The 25,240-nt window shown below is 32.6% G+C and overlaps 1 protein-coding gene, 1 long non-coding RNA gene and 1 pseudogene across 4 annotated transcripts; all 3 read right to left on the bottom strand.

Annotated features, from left to right (window-relative positions):
• Positions 1–6,734: 6,734 nt before the first annotated feature.
• LOC110776118 (uncharacterized) lies at positions 6,735–7,221 on the bottom strand. Its single transcript, XM_021980677.2, has one exon. The coding sequence runs from the start codon at positions 7,027–7,029 to the stop codon at positions 6,823–6,825; it is 207 nt and encodes a 68-aa protein (XP_021836369.1). The 5' UTR covers positions 7,030–7,221; the 3' UTR covers positions 6,735–6,822.
• Positions 7,222–8,040: 819 nt separating this feature from the next.
• Positions 8,041–14,290, bottom strand: LOC130467988 (uncharacterized). Of its 3 annotated transcripts, none has more exons than XR_008928203.1 (8): positions 11,717–14,290; positions 11,063–11,185; positions 10,867–10,915; positions 10,646–10,712; positions 10,044–10,144; positions 9,219–9,278; positions 8,901–8,982; positions 8,041–8,564 (listed from the first exon to the last, which is right to left on the bottom strand). It is a non-coding gene; the product is annotated as an uncharacterized lncRNA (long non-coding RNA). The 3 variants fall into 3 exon arrangements; XR_008928202.1 differs by having other exon boundaries at positions 11,063–11,132; positions 11,717–13,877; XR_008928201.1 differs by having other exon boundaries at positions 11,063–11,132; positions 11,706–13,767.
• Positions 14,291–15,398: 1,108 nt separating this feature from the next.
• On the bottom strand, positions 15,399–19,674 carry LOC130467062 (microtubule-associated protein 70-5-like; annotated as a pseudogene).
• Positions 19,675–25,240: the final 5,566 nt, after the last annotated feature.

The raw sequence follows: 25,240 nt of genomic DNA, 5'->3' as shown, positions 1-25,240 counted from the left end.
GTTTTAATCACTAGTTAGGACCTGTGTTTTATTTACTCGCCATTTGGGACTTGAAATAAGAATTTTGGTCATTGTTAACCAAATGTGAGTTAAATATGGGCCTCGCACTACTCACAAGCATGAGAAAGATAACCTTGGCTTTCCAACACACAAGGAAACGATGGCGTTCCTGGTACCAAAAAAATCTCCTTTCTCGCTCGATTCATCTTCCTCTTTAACTCGAAATTCTCCATTGTCAAAGAATCAAGCGGCTTGCAAGAGCTACACCAACGTGGAAATTGCAGAAAATTCACACGAATTATGAAACGTATGTACTGTATGTACTTGTCTGCTGCAAAATTTTTCCTCAATAATTGAGTTGATTTTTACTGGGTATGTTAGTGTTAAGGGTTTAAATATGCAAGTTCAATTTTTGTTTAGCGATTTTCTGTTGTTTAAGCTTTATTTTTTTGGGGTATGTAGATTAATCCGAAAAGACATAAAATATCGGCAAAATTAGGGCTGCAAATGAGCCGATATGTTCGCTAACAACTCGCAAACAAGCTCGGTCAAAGCTCGTTTATTCATTAATCAACGAGTTTGAACAAATATTCTAGGCTCGATAAGTAAACGAGCCAAGCTCGAACAACATTACGTTCGGCTCGTTAATGTTCACGAGCACTTGTTTATAGCTCATTAATTACTAGTTTATAAGCTCGTTTATAACTCGCTCAATCTCGAAAAAATGATATAATGGAATAAAATATAAGTTTTTTTTTTAATAAAAAATATGACTCTTAAATGTCAAGACATGTATAAAACGGAAGAGAATCTATCATGCACTACAATATCTCATGGAATACTTCAGTCACACATCTGTTTTGTGAAGTTTCTCCTTGGTTATATGATTTAAATCAATTTGATGATTTCTCATAGCTCGTTTATTAAGCTCGAATGAAGCTTGTTTAGCTCGAGATCGAACTCAGGTTCAAGCTCGAGCTAAACGAGCGAGCTCGAGCCGAGCTCGAGACATCCTAATGCTTAGCGAACAAAGTTTGAACAACAAATTACAAAGCTCGGTTAAGCTCGAGACAAGCTCGAACAGTGAAAATCCTTATCAAGCTTAGCTCGAACAAGCTTAGCTCGACTCGTTTGCAGCCCTAGGCAAAATAAATATATAAATCGGGTGTAATTGAAATGATGCATTTATGTAGAGGATAAAGCTATTGTGTTGAGCATTATGTTTTGTATAGCTTGTTAAATTCCTTTTATGGGATATCAAATACGTGATTGGTATCTATACTAATATATTTAAAGGCACCTCTAATAACATATGCGTGATACGTGGAACTCTCTCTAATAACTAAAATATGCCACGCAATCTACTTATCAAGGAATATATACCACATATAACACACATCAAAACTTTATCGCAACAAGATTCGAACATGGGACCTATCACACGAAAAGTTAATATCTACATCGTATTATCTTAACTAACTATTAAATATGATCTTTATTGCAAATAAATATAACTTGGAACATTGAAGCGTATAATATACACCAACTTTTTACGTAAAGAGCCATTAAACACCGCTTTAGTGACGTTAATCATATCTGTTTTTGAAAATTTGAAAATCGAAATTCAATAAAAAAGGTGCCCTTACGGCTTTGTACATTGAATTTCGAAAGGAGACACCACCAAACATTAGTACTTCAGCCATAATCCTCACACTTTTTTGACAAGGTCAAACTTGAAGGATCCCTTCTTGAGACCCCGAAAGAATTTGTCGAATGCTACCCCGTCCGGAAGATCTGGGATTTATCTGGATTCTAGATCAAAGCGAGGAACGTAACTCATAAGGGACTCATACTTCCTTGTTGAATGCTTCCTAAATACATGCTCGTCTTATTCTCTTCCTTGTAGGCCATGAATCTGGTATAAAAGAACATTTCCAATTCGGCGAAGATGTTAATGGCCGACAACTTTTCAAACCACTTCGAGGCAGCCCCTTTTAAGGTGGATGAAAAGTACTTGCACCAGGTGGTTTCTGTGGTTCCCTGAACATACATATAATGCCGATAGGACAGTATATGAACGTCGGGATCGGTGGTCCCTTTATAAGTATCTATAGATGGTGGTTTGATCTTGGGCTCCTTAGGGAGAATTCATGATATCTGTATAGAAGGGAGTGGCATATCCTAGCTAGTATCAAGTTAGGTACACCTTCCTGAATAGTATAGATGAGATCTTGCTTCCTCGGGTAGGGTTGTCGCCTCTGATCATTGACCGTTTGACTCAAGTATGTCCGAGTAGGTTGTCGAGAATGAGGGGCAAAAGTTCATCGCCCATGACGAGAGTTGAACTAGTGTCTGACAGTTAAGGGGTTTGTCATTCTTAATGGAAGTTCTTCTTGACGGCATTGGCTCTGCGCGGGAGGGCATAATCTAGATTTCGTCGAGGTCTCGATTGATTATGGAGCACTCTTGTCCAGTCGAGTCGCCTGTCTAGTTCAATACTTCTAGATTAATCTGGCCGCCAGACATTAGACCTAGCCGTACCATTTCGAAATGCCCTTGTCCCATAAGACTGGAAACGAATGTACCTAAGTTCATCTTTTAGCATATGCTCCTTGAACCCGACCAAGATTTCTTTAAGCTATTCGACTGACAGGGGAAAGTCAAGATTCTCCTCTAAGATTGTTTCAGCATCTGCTCTTAAGTGTCTCTCGGGTGGAGTCTTATCTTCTCCAGCACTTCATCTTCGATTTCAATATTGTTAGGACCCGACTGCCCTGCAAGCTTGTTTTGCATAATACAAATCATGTTTTGCATACTGTCAGAACACGTAACAACAACTCTAAAGGATATATCTCTAAATAGAGCAGTACCGCTAAGCTTCACACCATTGAAAATCATGTTGTTTCTATGCATCCAAATTCCATGAACAACTTCACAAAAGAAACTACCATATAACTTGCTTCTATTATCCTGCTTCATGCACATTTTAATAGCAAAGGCAACTTCCTCATCCCACTGACAAGGATGCCTACTACAATGCAGCTCATGCAACACTAGGCTCCAAACTGCTGCTGCATAAGAACACTGAAAAAATAAATGTTGAGAAAACTAATAATCAGTATTCTTACTTGGGCTTTGGGCCAGACAAGGAAAGAACCTTTCGTAGGCCTAAAAGTATTAAAAGGACCACCTAATGAGGTGGCATAATGGTCCACGCAAAAAAGATAAAGTAGCCAATAAGGCACCCAATTGACACATACATGTTGAGCCAGACTTTACTAATATTTTATCCTACGTCGGATTCCCTTATATCTTTACCCGCTCCCTTAAAGTTTCTATCCCACTAACCCATACCGAGTTGACACATTAAGATTCCGACTTGACAGGACGCTTTAACTTACGTTAGAAAAAATAAATCACTTTATTAATTTCTTTAGCATGGGCATGCTGTACACTTGGCACTAGACCACGGTATTGACTTTTTCCAATTTTAAAGTCAAAATTATGGAAATAGTCCGCCCTTTCATTCAATGTGTTATCTAGATGCATGAAATGGGCACTACTTGTTCTTTTATTCTTGATACATACTCCGTACACTGATAACCAATACACGTTTGAGAAGTATGATATTCATCTCTGCATAATATTAAACGTACATTTAATGTAAAGGAATGGCCGGCTTCGTGTAAAAAGTCAAAGGGGGCGCCTATAATGGTGTATGAAGTATATTGGTTCAGGCCCGATCCTAGCATTGGCGGAGCCTGTTTTTTTTCCCCCCAAAGTTCTCGACAGTGGCGTATCAGGATTTTTAGGGTGTTATGTCACCATTGTCCATAACGCACAATTATATAGTAAAAAAAGTATCGTCCTAAAGTAATAAACATATGTTTTACAATCAAATACCTACAAAATTATTTCAATTATTCTCTACGGGTTTCATATGAATGGTGAAACGAATAACTCTTATAGACTAGTTATTTAAATATATGCTACCAATTCGGGTTGTCATGAGTGGTGTCGGGTTCGAGCTTTGGGAATGGAAAAAATCTCAACTGGGAGGATGCTACCCATCGAGGTACCCATGCAAACTCCCACAAGAGATTACATTGCCAAAGACGGTGGGAACTCCTCGTAGTAGAACCAAAAAGAAAAATATATGGTCACTTAGATTTGAATTGAACACGGGAGTTAATCCGCACCCAAAAATTTAGGAGGTCGGTTGTTTCAAAGCACTGGACTCTTAGGTTTATTATGTAGTCATAGTATCACCTAAAAGACCGGTTCTAAGTTATAACAGATCTCTTAGATCCCAATTTAATTATAACCAAAGCAATAATCGACTTAAATTGAGAAAAATTCAACTATACCATTTTATTTCTGAACTAAGTAAGACAAAAGTATAACTAAAATAAAAATTCAGAAAAAAATAAATTAACTAAACTATTTCATTTCATAACTAAATATAACAAAAATGTATCTAAAATAATACAATGCTTAACTAAAACCAAGAATAACTAAATCGAAATGAAAACACCAACAACAACGACAAATAGCTTCCTCCACCCACTACACACTCCAAAAGTCCTGATGATTGTCGGGTCATTAACCGCCGTGCATGACCATTCGCATGAGAAACTCCATAGGGACCAACCAATTAAGCACCACCGTGCTTCACCTTCTCTACCCGCACAACCATCCTCCACCACCGCAAGTACAACAACACCAACTCCAATGCGAGGTAAAACCAACTTCTTATTCATCTTTTTCCTTCGCCGATCAATCGATCATCTACAAATTCGAGATGCTCCATCATCGACGGATTCTATGTCGTGCCAACTTCAAATTCCCTTATTTTCTCTTACCATTAACCGTACTATTGTCACTCCCTCCGTCCCTTTTTAATCTTTACGTTTGGTGTCATGTACGTGATTTAACAAATAATTAATGCGGATAACCATTCTTTTTTTATTTGACCAATATAATATAAATTATGTTTTAATAATACTTTTACTTTTATAAAAATATTACGTTGGGCAAGTATGAAAGATTTAATTCCCAATAGGAAAAGTGAGAGAGTTTCAATGCCTCAATAAACTTGATTGAATTAAAATAATCACTTGACACGATTTTGGACAGAATATTAGAGTTACGTATGTTACAATATAATCCGAGTCGTAAAAGAAATATCTCAAAAGTAAAAATTAAAAAGGGACATCGAAAATGAAATATCTATATTATATATGGAGTTTCTATAAATGTCTCGTGCTCTCCCTCAATCCGTAAATCCATGCTATCAATCTATGCCACTTTCATTTACAAATGAGATAGATGATTTGCAGAAGATTTGAAACCACGACCTCCACTTTAACACAAGAACATTATCCAATTAAGCTATGATATTTCACAAATTCTTATTTACAAGTGATGTACAATAAATATCGTACACCGGATTAAAAGTTGAGTCAAAATGCTTAAAAGTTACCTTTATATATGTAAAATTGTAGCTTTTAGTAAAAAAAATTGTCATTTTAATAAAAATATTTCTCCAAAATCAATAGTAATGTATAAAATTAATCATTCTAACTCGGAAAATTTGTAAAAAATAATCCAACATTCACTACAAGAAATTGTACTATTAACGACGGGAAATCCCGTCGCGAAAGGCCAATAATCGTTGATTAACGACGGGATTTCCTGTCGCGAACCCGTCATAAAAGGGGGCCGTCGTTAATAGAAAATCCCATCGTAAATCCGTCGTAAATCTGTCGTAAACCTGTCGTAAAAGACATTTGCGACGGTTATTCCCGTCATTGTTTGGTTGTTAGCCCCGTCGCAAAAGGCTTTTGCGACGGGATTTTTGACCCGTCGTAATTAGGTTGTCGTTAAAGATACAAATTCTTGTAGTGATTTGACCGCTCTTCAAAAATCAGTATCATCTTTGAGTAATTCTGGATTAATACAAGTTTTGAGGTTTATCTTCCATAAATAATTATAAATTTTTAGAAATTAAAAGGATTTTGTGGTTAAATTAAAATTAAAGGAATTAGACCAACTAAAGAGAGACACGTGTCATATTTACCTATTTTGTTGGTCACCAATCGGTTAAGGATTGTTTATGGAAGATAAAATCCAAAGCTTGGATTATTCCAGAGTTACTCAAAGAAGATATAGTTTTTAGAAGAACGGTCAAATATTGGATTATGTTTTTCAAATTTTGCTTTTAACTTTCAAAATGTTTATCTATCAATTTTTTTTTAATAATATACGGAGTAAAAGTGAATCAAAACATATTTACACAAAACTAGGTAAAAGTTACAAAAAACTGTGTAGAAGTTATCTTGATGTACAATAAATTTATCGCACACCTTGTGCGTGCAAGACTTTTGATGATATCTTACATGTTATGTTTGCAAAATTAATACTAATATACTGAAAAATAATCTAGTGAAAAGAAATTCAAACATAATTTTATTAAAACTTATAATAATTAATTGTTATTCGCGTAATAATCCGGAGCATTGCCAGAATTCAAAAATTAGTGTGAAAATAAAAAGGGACAGAGAGAGTAGATACGTCATACATGGAACACTAAATTACGCGCACAAATATAGTCCCCAAACTAGCGTAAAAGCTGCCCAAAAGCCTGGATCAAGTTCCCCTATTAAAACAGCTACAAAAATCTCAAAAGAAATACGGAGGAATTAAAAAAAAAAAATCCATAAAAAGGGAGAAGATGAAATAAAAAGAATGTTTTTTATTATTATATATAACGAATCCATGTTACAAGAGATAAGTATAAAAAAAAAAAAAAAAATTAGAATTTCAATGGTAAGACTTGAGGATTGATCCACAAAAGGTACACATAATAGCTCTCCAAGACTTCCAGTAAAAGGGGACATGACAAAACCTAGTGGCTGTCTTCATATCGGCAACGCTAGCACCGCCACCGCACCGTGAACACGTCCCCGCAGCTGGTTTTGATTTCCTTACTTGACGCTTTTGATCTACTAGGAAGCAAAAACACACCATTTTCTTTCTCGCTTATTTTCTTCAAAAGGTAGTACAACTAATCTGTACTTTTATTTGTGCTGCTTTAGTTATGTTAGCTTCTTTCTTTTTTTGATGATATTGTAAAAGCAGGGGAAGGTTTGTTGGTTGGGATGAAATATTAATTGGGTTTGCTACTAGTAATAGTTGTTGTTGAAGATGTTATGAGACACACGGAATTGGAGTAGAGTATTTATAGAGGCATAAAAGTTGCATTTATGCAATTAAGTTGGCAGTTGTTTTTTAGATAGATTCAAAGTTGGCAGTTGCTACTTGCTTATTACATTTTGCGGTATGGGAACTTGAAAGAGTAAGATTGATTGATGACATCACCAGTCAGCCAGCCATAGTTAATGACGCCTTTTCTGCATGGGCTGAGTGGAAACATTTTTGCGGTCAACACTTCAATACTCCCTCCCACTGGGGGCCTACTCTTGCTAAGTTCTTATTTTCCTTAAATATCGTATCATGGTTGATTTTTACTCATCTAACGTATTCATTTGACTTTTAATATCTTAAATTATTTAAGTATCAAGTATTAAAACAAAATTGATATTTAGTAAATATATATATCCATACGAATCTAACATGACTCCACATGACTATAATTTTTCTTACGTATAATTCAGAAAAAATGGCCATAATCTTAGTGTGAGTAGCAAAATGGTATAATATTTAATGAACAGAGGAATTGTACTAGTTAGAGGCACGCATGCGTTGCGCATGTCCGCTGAGAAATTAGAATTATAATTATTAAGTTGTTTGATTTGTTTAATTAGGTAAGATGAACACAATCGTCTATGTTTGAGCCACTTCTAAGTATTAGTCTGTTGATTAGGCTCGACTATGTAATTTACTAGTATTTTATGCACGCGATGCGTGCGGTGCGTTCAGAATTTTACAAATATTAAGCACTAAATCATTCGCAAAGTTCATATTTTGCGATAGGGGGTCATACCATACTCGTAACCTTATATGACAAAAAACTTAAAATAGAAGGAAGCGATACGTGCGGATTATATAAAAAGTTTAAATTGTATTACAACCACTAAATATAAAATTAGATAAAAATATGTTCACAAAGTTCATATTAAAAAATTAAGGTTATTAGATTGGAGGTATTGGAACTGTGCATGTAGGACGTGTTGAGACTGGTGTGTTGAAGCCTGGTATGCCTGTTACCTTCAGTCCTACTGGACTGACTACTTTGTAAGAAGTTTCAGGAACTTTCTGGATTTCTTCTGCATTAGTTACTTCTTCCTTCTGCTACACAGGCTTGAAGATAGTTCATGGGGGTGACATGGCAACTTCTTTGTAGGAAATTGCCTTTGAAGCCATTGATGCAGTAAGAGTTTTCTTCGATTGAACTCGAGTTCTTGATTTCTTGGGTGGAGAAGACCCCTTCAAGCTCATGGTAAGATTTCTTGAGTTCCTCCTTTTGTTGCCGCTGCTTCTATCCGTTTGAAGTGATCCTCGTTCAAGCTCATTTCTCCATAAAATGCTTCATAAAAGAATCCCTGTCCAGTAAGTTGGAAATGTTAGAAAGGGTGGTAGACAGATAGACAAAGGCTTGGAGATGCATTAGGGTAAAATCATCATACATAACAAAGAAAATAAACAATATAGCGTTATGGAAATATACAGGTGATACAATATACAGGTGATAAACTCGATTGTTTATGTGCAAAATAAAATTAAAAGGGGGAGTAATATCTAACTACACGAATATCGCATAGTGCATTTAAGAACTATGTGAAGTCAGTCTACAGACACATAAGTAATTATAATGCACAAATCTAATCAGAAAGAGTAAGTTAAGTCATTCGACATAGTTATAACGACAGAACAGATACCTTTGAACACCTATGTTTCTTCTGAGCATCTCCGCCCTTAGGATCATGATCAGGACTAATAAAATCAAGGAGATCTGATACACTGTCAAATGGACCAGGTTTAAATTAGTCAATACCTTAATAACAGACAAACTGGTTTATAGATTATCAGATTATCAGACACACTGGTTGCATCAATGTAAATCTGTTGTTGGAGAAACAAAGTAGTCTCAGCCTAAGTGCAAACTCATAATTCTAGTTTACAAACTTTTAATAAACTTCACCTGTATTACATTGGAGTTGTAAGCTCCTACAACAGTTGAAGCAATAGAAACTCACCGGAAGATACCTTAAAACATTCTTCATGATAGCCATAGTACAACCTACGCAACCTGCTCTCTGTTTCATCAGAATAAACAACAGCTGTTAGTGACTGCAAGGTAAATATTCTGATTGTGTTATGCTTTTTTGTAAAAAGATTCGGCAATTCTGTTAAATGAAATGAACTGCATTGCAGAAATAGAGTCTTAACAGCTGCAGTATTCTGGCGACATCATATTTCTATGAAGTACGCGGTTTAACATGGTAGCATACAGAAATTTCAGCAATGTGGTATAAGACATGTATGATGCAAGAAAAGAATTATAAATTCAAAATCAGTGTTTCATTCATAGAGTTATAGTTCTAGAATCTATATCGGATTTCTTGAAAAGTACGCGAGCTAAGAACCATCCAATAAGCCAATCAATCATCCAAAAATCAAATTACTACAAACCCCAGATCAGATTACTCCATGTTTGACGAAAATAAGAACTCATATTTATCCATTAAATTCCAAAAATTTCATAAAACAACAAATTTGGATCATATTTTAAATCCTGGAAGTTTCCCAAATTCTCAGGCATTGTAATGGTCTTTGTGTTCCAGTTATCTCAAGGATTTTATGCCCATTTGGCTTTGGCTAAGAAAATGATCTAGAAGTTAAGTTAGTCTTACCTGCAAGAACACATTCCCTCCCCCCTCCATCTAGTCTGGCTACCTATAACTGGGTCTATTTAGATGTTTGGTGGTTCATAGACTTCCTACTTTGTTGAAGCCTGGACAGTTTTAATAAAGTGCATCCAACAAACACTGCGAGAAGAGTAGACTGAGGATGGACATTACCAGGAATTCCATACATGTGAGTATGCCAATTTCCTCAAAATCCTATCTTCAAAAGTCTGAAGCTCCATGAACGATTCCATTGTCTCACCAATAGAAACAATCTGCAAACAGATCATATTGCATTGTAATACTACCACACAAAGTAAAGAAATATTACAATGAGATATAAACAAATCATATTACATTGTAATCGTTTGTTAACTTAACGAACTGTCCATTTGGGAACTGAAATAAACAGGACACTTGCAAGTTTCATTAATAATAAAACAACCATAGCAAGCAGGCATATATACACTTTCCAACTGATCATCGCAAAGACTACCAACCAGAAACAACCAAAAATAAAGGTTATCCAACATCCAAGTTAGATATGGTTACATATGAAGCACCCATAATAACCAAGGTTATTCTACGTCTTCCTGACAGTCACAATAAATTGAAAGATATGCCAATACAATCAAAGGGCCCAGGAAATTCATTGTGAAAGAAAAAAAGAGAGCAAGCTCTAGATAATTAGTGGATGCAAGATTCCAATTTACTTTTTGCATGAAAAATACAGAACTGTAAAATATTAAAAATAGAAAAGAAAATGAATGCAGTACCTTGCGAAAGGCATTGTTCACGGCGAGCATCAAGCTTACACTGGTTCAATTTCGCCGGCATATTCGCCTGTTACATAAAAAAACTCCATTGTCAGACCAAAATCAAACAAATTACAATATGAAATAAAAATAAAAATTCGAACCGAGAAAGCAAAAGTCGAGAAATTAAAATTGAAGCACACTAAAGTATGAATTTACAGGGCGGAGTAAAAGAAGAATACCACTTCACCAGGCAGAAAAGCTCTTTATCTGAATGGTCGAACGAAACACCTGAAACATCAAAATTGAGAGAATTTAGTGACGGAAACGTAAAATTAGGGTTTTGAAATCGGGTTTTTTGGAGAGATTCAAGAGTAGTAGTTCAAATCAATTAAAAAAAATCATAAATTGAAAACAATATAAAGAAAAAGAACGAACCTGGAAAGTAATCCCCAAAATTCAATCAAAAATTCAATTATGCGAAGACAACCCAGATCATTCTTCAACTCTGAAAAAAAGAAGTCATGGATACACTCTAAAGATTTACAGCATTCCATAAGCCTCAAAATACAGAAAAAATTATCATAAGTCTTGGATGTCTATGATTATTAAGTCTGGAATCAAATTAAGAAACAGCATTTCACGATTTTAGTCCATGATTGATAGCTTCAAAGATAAACTCGTGACAATCATCTCAACCTAATTATTCCAAATAACTATTTTGAAAATTTTCAACGGCAAAAGACGCATAAATTGTCATGAAAAATAGCCAAAATTAGCAAAATTATTACGATCAAACAAATTGAAATTGCAGCGAAATTAAAATATCAAATCATAGCAATCGAAATCGCTAATTCACTTAGGAGGAAAATAGGAAGGCTGAAATTTGAGCAGGTAACTTCTACTGAAGAAATTAAACTCCCAAAATGCAGGGAAATCAAAGACTAATCAGCAAATTTCCAGAAATTGGGATTAGTCAAAATGAAACAAAGACATTTCAACAAATCACATATTAACAAACCAATTCAACCTAATTTACAAAATACCCAAGCAATCAAGAATTTCATATACTATTATTCACCTATGTCGTACTTCTCTTCTCTGGTGATGTTGAATTTGGCGAATTGCTCTGTACTTCTCTTCGCTGGTGATGTCGTACATCTCTTCGCTGGTGATGTTGAAGGGAAGATTTCGAACATATAGAACTCGGTTTACTTTGGAAGGTAGCCGAGTGGTGGCTTTTCTCAAGCTGATCGACATTGATTTAGGGTTAGAGTTTGGGATTGAGGTTTTGCTGCGGGGAGGGTTTTCGAAATTTGGGGTTTTTTTTAGGGCTAGAGAGGATGGGAATGAACGAAGGAAGGGTAGACGATTCTATTCGGGATGAGAGGATTTGAGGAAGACGAAGAAGATCCAAGGAGAGAGAAAACGGGAGGAAAACGGGGAGGAAGGGTTGAATGTACGCTCCTCAGATTGAATGAGCTGTGTAGATGAGGAGGGTATTTTGGACATTTAATTTGGGGACACGAAAAGTTAATTTACTATATTAACCTCAGCTGTTCTTTTATATGATAGAGATAAGTCATAAGGTGAGTTCCCCACCAATTTAACTAGTGTTAGTTAATTAAGTTGTTCCATGAAACAATATATGATAAAGGACATGATTTTGTATTTTACATTAACATACAAAAGTATATAATTAATTCTAATATGCAAGTTAAGGAATTGCATACTTACAGTACAGCTAGCGTAATCCTGCAATGAATATTTTCATTTGCATAGTCTGTGGCTTGTAGCCCATTAAATTTTAAGAGGAGCATTATTCCATATTGTTTAGCATTCTGTTGGATATTGCAAAAACTCCCTGAATTGGAGTATATTGTTCATATTTATAGTGTTACAAATATTAATCCTAATTATATTAGAATACTTAATGTTGGAGTTTTCCTCTTCAAGTGATGCTTCAAAAGAATAAAAACTCAATTGTTCCACATTGATAAAAAACCCACATGCTTCCTTATTTAAATATCCCACTACCCTTTAATGATTTGTTAGAAGACTAGAGAGGTGGGACTAGTAACCACACGCGCGCTGGGCCGGGCGAGGGCAGTGGCGCGGTGCGTTCGCGGGTGTGGATGGGGCTCCTTTTTCTTAACCGTTATTATTTTTGGTCACGTAATCTTTGCAAGATTGACGTAACGGTTAATTGATTTTCTTTGACGATTTGATTTCCGTCAAAGATATTATTCCGATTTATTGCTTCAGTTACGGAATCAATCAAGGACTAATTGATTGTGCTTCCGTTTTTAGCTTAACCGTTTTGGCTATAAAACACGACATTCCCTTCCAGATAAATACACACAGAAAAATAATATCTTCCTCTTCTCCGAAATGAAAACACAAAACCACCATTGTTCTGGGCATTGCTTAAGGGTGTTCTCAATCTAGTTCTTCGTCGTACACCGAAGGATTGGAGTCGTGTATCCCTGGGGGTCGGTTGCTACGAGTCCGCGTGTACTTAGCGGGGCAAATTCGACTTTAGGGCAGTGATTGGTGTCACGCCACGACATTGTTACAGATAAGCTTGTTCTAATTATTGTTCTTATTAGTCATAGTTCTTACACTTAATGTAACTATAAGTGTATAATTTATATCCAAATTAAAGAGAATTCTATTCTCTATCACGACCCGTAGTATAATTTGTCTTGTATAATTGTATTCATTTACCAACTGTTTTTTTTGTTTTTGTTTTTATCTTCCTTCTTAACAGTGTATTACTATATATTGGTCTTACGAGAATTACTAGTATAACATGTGCTTCTTTTGTCGATAACTTGATAAGAAGAGTTGTTTTGTCTTTGATTTTTTAGGTGATTTTCTTAGTGACTCTAAATCTCCAATATAATTGCTTCTTGATTTTTTAAAATTTATATGGAGTGTATTTTGTATTTATGGAAAATGATTCTTAGGGAATACGTAGCACATAATATTATTTCTATTTTCAAAAATATTTTGGGTTTACACTCTATTTAAAATACATATACCCCCTCCGTATTTTGAAAAGAAATATAATTTGATCGGCACATACTTTTAGGATAGTGAGTTGAATGTCTTAAAATAAGATGAAAGTGGGGTATTGTGTGAATTATTTATTATAGTAAAAAGATGATGTGAGTAAGTGTGAGGACTACAAGAAAAAGAGAAATATTAACATAGTGGAAGAGAGGATCAAAATATGTTAAAAAAGGAAAGTGTGTCTCTTTTTAAAATACAGTCGTTTAAGGAAAATGTATCTTTTTTTAAAATACAGATGGAGTACTATTCACTTTGAATTATTAAAAAAAAATGAAGGAAACATAGCATCTTACCTAGTTAGTATATGTAATGTACTCTATATATTATAACAATATAAGAGGCCTTGTTCTTATGATTCACCCGGACCCATAAAATATCAGGACCGGGCCTGAGTTTAGTATTTCAGGACAAAAAAAACGTACCAAAAAAATATTCGTAATTGGAAGACGAATATAGGAGGGACGGCTGGACTAGTGGACATGATGAAGACGGATACTAACTTGCAATTAATTGGGAGGGAGTGAAGGACACATGAAATGACAACTGCATGTACTTAAGACAACTTCCTTGTTAAGTATGGGATTGATCTTGTTGTTTGAGGGAAATATATCACGGATTCACGGTTTAATGGGACCATATTTAAGGAAATTCCCTTCATTTAAACGTGAAATAGTCAAATCTTACACACTAAGATATTGAAAATGGAAACCATTTAAAAAGTTGGTATTTGAACTTTGAAGATGACATACTTTGAAGATGACATAATACATTATTGATAACAAGATATAGGGCCAAATGAAAGTGTGTAATGATTATTTTCAGTCCGTTTTTACAAAGTTTACGAAATTTGGATTTTTACGAGTTTAATAAATTGTTTTGACAAAATGTAAAAAACTCAAAATCCAACTAAAGTATGAAAAATTATGTGTGTACCAAATGACTTAATTTTTTACAATCCAACCTATTAGGGAGCCGTTTTGAATTCATGATTAATTATACCTCGATTATGTACATTTGAATGCTAAACTTGAAATACCCTACGTCCTACGACTTGAAACATTGAATTATTAAAAATTCTGTGAAAGTCCTGCCCCATATCTTATAGCCTTCTTTTACCAAGTACTCACTCAGGAAATTATACCACATACGCCTTTATTGTTTCAATCAATAAAGAGACACTACTACAAAAATGGGCAAAGAGACCCGTCCAAAATGGCCTAAGAGACCCCATTTAAGGGGGTCTCTAGATGGGGGGGTCTCTTTTATAAAGAGACCCCCCATCTAGAGGGAGTCTCTTTGTTAAAACGAGAGACCCTTTATTTAAGAAAAGGGGTCTGTTATGTTAACCATACAAAAAATAATATATAAGGGGAAGAGACCCGTTTTAGAGAAATGGGGTATGCTTGTAAAAAAATTCAGATCCCATATTTAACATATGGGGTCTCTTCGATTTTCTTAATATTACTTTATCCAACAAACTGAGACCCCATATGTAAGATAGGAGGTCTCTTTGAATTTTTTTAATATTTTTATATTTAACAATTCAGACCCCATAAGTAGGATAAAGGGTCTCTTTGAATATTCTACTATTTTTTATTATTGAACTCGAGAGACCCCATTTTATACCTAACGGGTCTCTTTCATTAATTTTTATTAAAAAAAAAACAGCATAAATAAACCATTTTTCGGCCTAAAAAAATCAGCATTTAACCATTTAATAAATTCCAAAATAATTCTTACAATTACCAAAAAAAATTATTTTCTACTTTACATCAATTATAATCTCCAAAATATAATAAAGCTCAAAAATCTACATAATTGTGACAATATTAAACAAATTGACAATAATCATCATTAGCAATGCGAGCACAAGCATATCACCTCCAACTCCATTTATTCCTAGTCCACCACCTATTCTTTGAGGCCGCCAGTTATGAAAAGTTCTTCCACGCTCCACCATCCATCAGAACCCTCCTTAGTTCCCTCAAATTTACTTCCATCAATTTGTTTAAACGCATCAAAAGTTACAAAAGATATGTCACATAATTCATATAAGAAAAGTTAAAGGAACTTATAACAAATATATTCCACATAATAACCAGCTAGCAACAAACCTTTCATGTCCCTTGTATGCGAAATTATATTAAATCGTAGAATCTTGGTTTGTTTCTCTCCTGTCATAGACCATTTTATCTGAAAGACACAATGGAGAAAGATCTATAAGGACAAGAAATTAACAGACAAAAGAAGCATGCTAGAAGAATTTAAGAACATTTGATTATCATCTACAACAGTGAATTCCTTAACGGCAGGACATCAAGGTGCTATGCCGCACACCTTTAATCAATAAAGCTACACATGTGAGAGGACCGCCATTACAAAAGTTGTAGAAATACTGACGTAAGTGCCAATTTACCAGCCCTTGAACCAACTAAGGAAAATTTATAGATAAAACTGACCCACTTACCAGGGAACCTTTCAATATAGTGTATAAAATTAACTGGGAAGTTTTGAGTAACCGAGATTCTTTTGGAGGAACAAATGAGCTTAGTAAAGAATTGCATGTGGTGATATATTTTTCAAAACAAAGGGAGAAATTGTACTCCCGATTTTTCTTTTACAGAGTGCAGCTAAAGTGTGGAATTTCATATAAACTGATTATTGTAAGGAATTCAGTTACACGCGTACATATTATCCATAATCACCAATATGAAAATCATACGACAAGACGATTGGTAGTTTTAGAACATGTGAAGATAATGCAGTACTAGGAAGAAGAATGCAGTAGGATCATAACCAGTTCTAGGAAGAAGAAAGTTGTGGCATACTAATATTGCAAAGATCACAGGTACATATCTCTATATTCTGTATCAATTCAGAAATATGCATATAAACAATTAATGCAAAAAATGATATCAGAAGCTAAGGAAAATGAAAGAACTCCGGTTTAAAACATACTCTATACTCTCTATATCATTTCAGAAAATCGGAATATAAACAAGTAATGCAAAAATTGATGTCAAAAGCTAAGGAAAATGAAAAAACTCCAGTTTAATACATACTCATTGATGACCATTTTGGTGAACTAGGGGATCTCCTTTCCTTCTCCAACTTGATCTAACCAATAAAAATATCAGTAAGTTAGAGTTAGCTAATTTATTTACCTTCATCTATGATTCTGCCTTTGCAGTTTTTTCAGTCACTGCTAGTTTGTCCTTTAAACGCTTCATCTCTGCTTGAAAATTGGCATACATGTGTCATTTGTTTGACTGAGATTATATGGTCGATAAGAGGAATTCCATGTACAGGGAGTTGTATACTTGCAAAACCCTATGTTCTTCAACCCATTGCTTCACTGGAATTACCTTATCAACCCCGTCTTTCCATTCATTAGCCAACTACAGTTGCCACTCTGTTTGCTGACACCTTAGCTCGTGCAAGCTCCCCCTCACGAATTATCTTCTCCTCCTAAATATCACCAAAGATAATTTATGATCAGACATTAGAAAAACTACTCTATCTTGAGACATTGAACTAGTTTATTATTCTTTACAGTAAAGAGTATAAAAGAGAAATTAAATCGTAACACACTCACCACCAATAAATATTCCAGCAAATCATATATTATGAAAATTGAGAACATCAAACAAAAGTGAGAAACTGGATGCAATTTATAACCTTCTGTTAGTCAAAGTATTATATCTTACATTGAGCTCAGAGATTTTGCGTTTCTATAACAACATTAGCAGTAGCCCCCACCAGCCAAAACGACCTCCTCAAGTTCCTGAATCGCCTGGCTAAGCTTTTCAACCTCTATGACTTTCTGATGGTTGGTCTTTTCGAGTATTTTGTTCTCTTCCAGGTAGATTTCGATCTGTCTCCTTAACTCGAGGTTTTGGTTTTATATATCCTCAACTCCTCAAGATTTTCCTTGTCTCAAGGACAACTGCTTCTTTTGACTTTGTATGACGTTCCATAGCTTTCTTATCCTCTAGCAAAGTTGCAATCTGCCAAAGAAGACAGATCTTAGAATTCAATATAAGTATCTAGCAGGCCATCAGTTGATACTAAAATTATTTCTACTTGTAGTAAGTACCTCATTCTTGTAAATTTTGATGTCAGCTTCAAGAGGATCGATGATCGAATCAATTGGTAGAAGATCCTCCTCCTTGTTGTTTGTGTGTAGCCTCCTAAGGGCTGCTTCAGCTACAAACTGTGCAGCCAAAGCATCCTTCTTCTCGTCAGCTACTTTCTTCATTTCTAGATTATGCATTTTGATCAGTTCCCAAACACAACCACTGTCACTTTCTTTGGTTCCTTTTACTTGCATGAAACCTTAGTTAACATCTGAAAATCGACATAAATACCTTAGTTACAGGAAGTTTTCAGTGACTGTAAGTTTCTCATCTAACTTTTCGTAGTTCATTTTGAGTTGTACAAGGGGGGAGAATACATAAAGTAATACACAATGCATATAGACTTAGCTGAAGATCATGGAAAAGTAACAAATGAGGTTAAATAAAAAAATATGACAAAGTATCTCAGAATATATACCTCATCTAAAGCTTTTCCTTCAGCACTTGAGTTGCTCGTAAGGCCTCAATCTCATTCGTGCACCACCTATCTCATTATCTTCTCTGAAGCCATGTTTAAAACCCAAAATAAATTGTTGGAAATCAGACATAGCATACCAAATCCATTGTCTTAAAGGAAGGATAGAATAAGTTCTTAATTATATGATTTGTCGAGAGCTAAATTTTAAACAATGCTAAAGTTGTGGAACTCTAAGCTACTACACTCAGTTTAAGGACATATGATGAGGCATATAACCAAACATCTATGGCTTAATTCATATTATTTGACTGCCTTAGGGTTCAGAACATTTAATGTTTCAGCTCTCAGTCATGTGGTACGGTTACTACACTATAAATTATGAGGCGCAGCAAGTAACCTGATGTTTCCAAACCAGAAAAACTATACTGAATCTTAATTATGTTCATGAAAGAAGCCAGGTTGGGCATCACACACCACAAGAAAAATTAATCCCTCTAAACAAATTTAGCATGACACCAACACCATTAAGCATGACATCCACACCATTTAGAAACTACAAGTCATCAGACGAAATCTGATTTTCCTACTAACTTTTTTGTGGTAGAGTCGACATAAAGATTAGAATTCTGGCATGAATACTTCAAATGAATCTAAAACATCCAATTGACAGTTGACAAGCATGAAGAATTCAAATTCGACTAAAGCCACAATTTCACATAGTCAATTAGAAATTTGTAGAAACTCATAAAAGAAAAAACCTAACTTTGTAGTTGAAATTGAATTTGAAAAATTCAGAAAGAAAGAAAAACCTAACTTTGTAACAACAATTACAAATTAAAATCGAAAATCCCACATGAAAATAACAATTACTAATTTCGCAGAACACACAACCTTAGCCGCAATTCTTCATTTTCCGATTATTACCTAGATTGCCTTTACACCCACGAAGCTTTTAACCAATCTGAAATCCTAATTCCCCTCAAATCCTCCCGAAGAACGATCCCTAAAAACCCTAATCTCACAAAACATAACCGTGCAAGTAAAAAAACCTTAAATTCCGTGAAATCCAGAACAAATAAGAAAAAAACGCAACACAATAGCAACTAAATCAACATGAACTTAATTCAAATGAAATCAACAAAACATCACAAAATCGGATATTGAAACTAAAAAATTACAGACCTGGAAAAGGTTCTTCCGGTTTGGATCTGCGAGAGTGTAGCTTGCTGAACTCTGGATGCTCGCTTCCAGGTTCTTTCAAGTAATGAGGCGCCATTATCGCAGATTATTTTCTCAATCGGGTTTCCAGATCTAGAGGGGAAGTGCAGAGGAAGAGATGGAAGGAAAAGCTCTGGGTTTCATTTTTTTCTAATGTTTTCTAATGGAACAAGGTTGTTGGAAGATGCGAAAGAAGGAAACGAAAGAGACCCGGTATCAAATAAGGGCTCTCATGATTTTCTCGTAAATTGGCTTTGTGGGCCCAGGGTACACAGGAGACCTTTTATCTAAACTAACGGGTCTCACATTTCCCCCTTTTGATTTTCTGTCCAAAAAATGTGGGCCCTTTGATAAATTAGAGACCTGTTATTTAAAATAAGGGGTCTCTCGTTTTTTCCATCTTATTTTTCGCAGATAAATTGTGGGTAATTTCTGTAATTAGAGACCCGTTATCTCTAATATTGGGTTTCTTATATTAAAGAGACCCGTTATCTCAACCAATGGGTCTTTTCTTAAGGGTCTCTTTGGCCACATACGCCTTTATTGTTTCAATCAATAAAGAGATCTATTTAATTTTATGCAGTAATGTTCTCGAGAACTAGAATTTGCTGCTTCTGGAAGTTTAAATCCTTCCGGCACTTTCATATAAATGTCATTTTCCAGTGGCCCATGCAAGTAGGCTGTGACTACATCCATCAAACATAAATCAAGTCCTTATCTTATTGCCAAACTGATAAGAAATCTGAAAGTAGTTGCATCCACCACAAGAGAGTAAGTTTCTTTATAATCAATTCCAGGTTTTTGTGAGAATCCTAGTGCAACAAAACGTGCTTTGTATCTCAAAATTTCACCATCCTTATTCTTCTTTTGCACAAAGACTCATTTATGTCCCACTAGTTTTACACCTTTTGGTGTACGGGCCACTAGTCCATAGTACTTCTCTCTTTGCAAGAGATTTTAATTCTGCCTCACTTGCTTCCTTCCATTTTGGCCAATAATTTCTTTGTGTACACTATTCAATCGAATTCGGTTCTTGATCCTCATTTTCATCCATAACATCAACTGCTACATTGCATGCGAAAATTTCATCGACGTCGATTTTGTTTCGGTTCCATTTTATTCTAGTCATGACATAATTAGTTAAGATCTCTTCATTGTCAGGTACCTGAATTTCTTCTTTATTCATGTCTAAAGTCTCTTCTGGAGATCCTTCAAAATTCTTTACTTCCTCGGTCTGGCCATTATCAATCGCCGCTCTTTTTCTTTTCCGAGGATTCTTATCTTTGGAACCAATAGGTCTACCACGCTTCAGGCGTGCGGTAGACTCACTAGCAGTTGATATTGTCCTGCTGAGACATTAATTTTAATTGGAGCATTTACAGCTGGTATATGTGACTTGGTCACTCTATTTGGGTCTGGAAATTGATTTGCTAAACTTTGTAAATGAATTATCTTTTGTACTTCTAACTCACATTGCTTAGTAAGAGGATAGATGAGACAATGATAATTCATTCCAACTGATTTCCTTCTCTAGTTGTTTATTTTATCCCCCTAATGTTGGAAAGACTGACTCATTAAAATGACAGTCTGTAAATCGAGCCTTAAAATAGATCCCCTGTTGATGGCTCTAGATATTTAATTATTGATGGAGATTCAAATCTTACATCTACTCCTAACCTTCTTTGAGGACCCATATTAGAACGTTGTGGTGGAGCAATTGGAACATATACAACACATCCAAAAAATTTCAGATGGGAAGTATTTTGTTCCTGACCAGAAACCAATTGTGATGGGGAGAACTTTTGATTACTCGTTGGCCTAATGCAAATTAATGCTGCTGCATGTAATATAGCATGTCCCAAGCAGAGATTGGGAGTTTGGACTTCATAAGTAATGGTCTAGCAATCAACCTGAGACTCTTGATTAATGATTCAACAAGACAAATCTGTGTATGAACATGAGCTACAGGATGTTCAACCCTTATCCCAATGGACATGCAATAATCATCAAAGGCTTGAAAAGTGAATTCACCAGCATTATCAAGACGAATTGCCTTCATAGGGAAGTCTGGAAAATGTGCTCGTAATCTAATCAACTTAGCAAGTAGTCTCACAAACGTTAGATTGCGAGTTGATAACAAGGATACATGTGACCATCTACTCGATGCGTCAATTAAAACCATAAAATATATAAATATTCCACACGGCGGGTGAATTGGCACACAAATATCTCCTTGTATACATTCCAGAAAATTGATAGCTTCAAAATTTATTTTGGTTGGTGAAGGTCGTATTATCAATTTGCCTTGTGAGCAAGCAGCACATGAGAAATCATTAGGAATAATCTTTTGGTTCTTCAATGAATGTCCACATGAATTTTCAATTATTTTTCGCATCATTATTGAACCGGGGTGGCCCAATCGGTCATTCCAAACAGTGAAATTATCTGTAAACTTCTGGTTTACTATAGCATATGTTTCAATTGTATTGATTTTAGTGTAGTACAAACCAGTGGAGAATGCAAGTAATTTCTCCAAAATATTCTTAGTGCCTTGAGTAATACTTGTGATGTGAAGGTATTCAACATTTTCTTCGCTTATTGTCTCAACGTGATATCCATTATGGCGAATATCTTTAAAACTCAATAAATTTCTTTGAGACTTGGGAGAGTATAATGCATCAATGATTTCAAATTTTGTTCCCATAGGCAATAACATATTTTCTCTTTCGGACCCTTCAAATTATCTTTGTACTACTTGATATATTACTCACACTAGTTTATTTCATTGTCAAATGAGAGAAATATCTCTTGCTTTTCAGTTTGGTATGAGTAGTTGCACATGTCTGCTAGACATAAATCTTCACCATTCATTGCTAACTGAACTTGAGGTGTATTCATGTTCTTCAAATAAAATAAAATGACAATAATGTATAAGAATAATTAAATAATAAAAATTTAACAATGTCGTCTAAAATCATAGTTCAAACAAATAAAATCCAAAAAAAAAATAACATGGATCCAAAAAAAAAGTTTAATTCTTTAAATGACAATAAACTTTCAATTATTCCCTTCAGGGGTGGTAAAGAAATCAGCAACTTCAAGGTGAGTTGTACGGCTACAATCAAAATCACCTTTGCCATCTTCTTACACAAGATTTGTTTCTAATTTCTTTCCATTTTGCTTCAGTGATTGTTGATAGAGCTCAACCAAGTGTTTTGGTGTACGAGACCAATGACCTTTTCCTCCACATTGATAACATACATTGGTCACATTCTTACTTTTATCTTTCTCTTGTTTGTTACCATTTTTATGGTCCCACTTTTGGTGGGAATACGAGTTCTTGAAAGAACCACATCGACCTCGACATCGACCATATCCGTACTCAAGTGAAATTTTATTAAATTCATATCAATTCGAGGATTCCAAATATCAAGCTTTTATAATTTACTTAAACACAATTAGAGATATTAATGTGTAAAGAAGCGTGTTGGAATACTGAAAAAAGAAATGTTGCAAGTATTGTGAAATAGAGATAGTAATAAATAATATTTAATAATAATAATAATAAATAATTAATAATAAATAAATATTATTAATTATTTATAAATAACAAATAATAAATATTAATAATAAATAAGTAATGATTAATAATAAATAAATTATTTATTATTAATTATTAATTATTTAATTAATTATTTATTATTTATTGCTTATTATATATTAAGCATTTATTATTTATTACTACCTCCGTCCCTTAATGTTCTTTACGCTTGGGAATATGTGTCCAAAGTATGAAAACATTGACCGTGGATTCTCACTGTTATATACATCAAAACGTTATCATGTAATATCTTGTTAGATTGGTCTCGTTATGTATTTTCAAAATATAAAATTTTTATAATATTTTCACATACGGAAATGGATATATAAGTCGTTAAATATTGCATTGGAGTCCGTGCAAATAGTAAGCGTAAAGAACATTAAGGAACGTTGGTAGTATTAATTATTAATTATTTTTTATTTATTTATTTATTTATTTATTATTAATTATGAATTATGAATTATGAATTATTTATTATTAATTATGAATTATTAATTATTAATTATTATTAATTATTAATTATGAATTATGAATTATTAATTATTAATTATTAATTATGAATTATTAATTATTAATTATTAATTATTAATTATTAATTATTAATTATTAATTATTAATTATTAATTATTAATTATTAATTATTAATTATTAATTATTAATTATTAATTATTAATTATTAATTATTAATTATTAATTATTAATTATTAATTATTAATTATTAATTATTAATTATTAATTATTAATTATTAATTATTAATTATTAATTATTAATTATTAATTATTAATTATTAATTATTAATTATTAATTATTAATTATTAATTATTAATTATTAATTATTATTAATTATTAATTATTAATTATTAATTATTAATTATTAATTATTAATTATTAATTATTAATTATTAATTATTAATTATTAATTATTAATTATTAATTATTAATTATTAATTATTAATTATTAATTATTAATTATTAATTATTAATTATTAATTATTAATTATTATTATTAATTATTAATTATTAATTATTAATTATTAATTATTAATTATTAATTATTAATTATTAATTATTAATTATTAATTATTAATTATTAATTATTAATTATTAATTATTAATTATTAATTATTAATTATTATTATTATATTAATTATTAATTATTAATTATTAATTATTAATTATTAATTATTAATTATTAATTATTAATTATTAATTATTAATTATTAATTATTAATTATTAATTATTAATTATTAATTATTAATTATTAATTATTAATTATTAATTATTAATTATTAATTATTAATTATTAATTATTAATTATTAATTATTAATTATTAATTATTAATTATTAATTATTAATTATTAATTATTAATTATTGATTATTATTATTGATTATTAATTATTAATTATTAATTATTAATTATTAATTATTAATTATTAATTATTAATTATTAATTATTAATTACTAATTACTAATTACTAATTACTAATTACTAATTACTAATTACTAATTACTAATTACTAATTACTAATTACTAATTACTAATTACTAATTACTAATTACTAATTACTAATTACTAATTACTAATTACTAATTACTAATTACTAATTACTAATTACTAATTACTAATTACTAATTACTAATTACTAATTACTAATTACTAATTACTAATTACTAATTACTAATTACTAATTACTAATTACTAATTATTAATTATTAATTATTAATTATTAATTATTAATTATTAATTATTAATTATTAATTATTAATTATTAATTATTAATTATTAATTATTAATTATTAATTATTAATTATTAATTATTAATTATTAATTATTAATTATTAATTATTAATTATTAATTATTAATTATTAATTATTAATTATTAATTATTAATTATTAATTATTAATTATTAATTATTAATTATAGCTTGTTTAAGTTCAAGCTCGAGCCGAGCCGAGCTATTAACAAATGAATCTTAACAAACGAGCTTTTAACAAACGAGCCTTAATAAGCAAGCAAGATCGAATTTAAATGATCATATTAATAAACGAAATATTATTTTTAAAAAATTATAAAACATAAAAACATAATTAAACCCAAATAAAAAGTAAGCATAGCATACTTACTAATACTATTTTATAAATTATAATCTCCTAAAATAAAA

This window comes from Spinacia oleracea, chromosome 2, assembly GCF_020520425.1.
Source record: "Spinacia oleracea cultivar Varoflay chromosome 2, BTI_SOV_V1, whole genome shotgun sequence".
In the NCBI taxonomy this organism is placed as follows: domain Eukaryota; kingdom Viridiplantae; phylum Streptophyta; class Magnoliopsida; order Caryophyllales; family Amaranthaceae; genus Spinacia; species Spinacia oleracea.
Note: the sequence above shows the minus strand (reverse complement) of the source record. Positions and strands in the feature narration are given on the sequence as shown.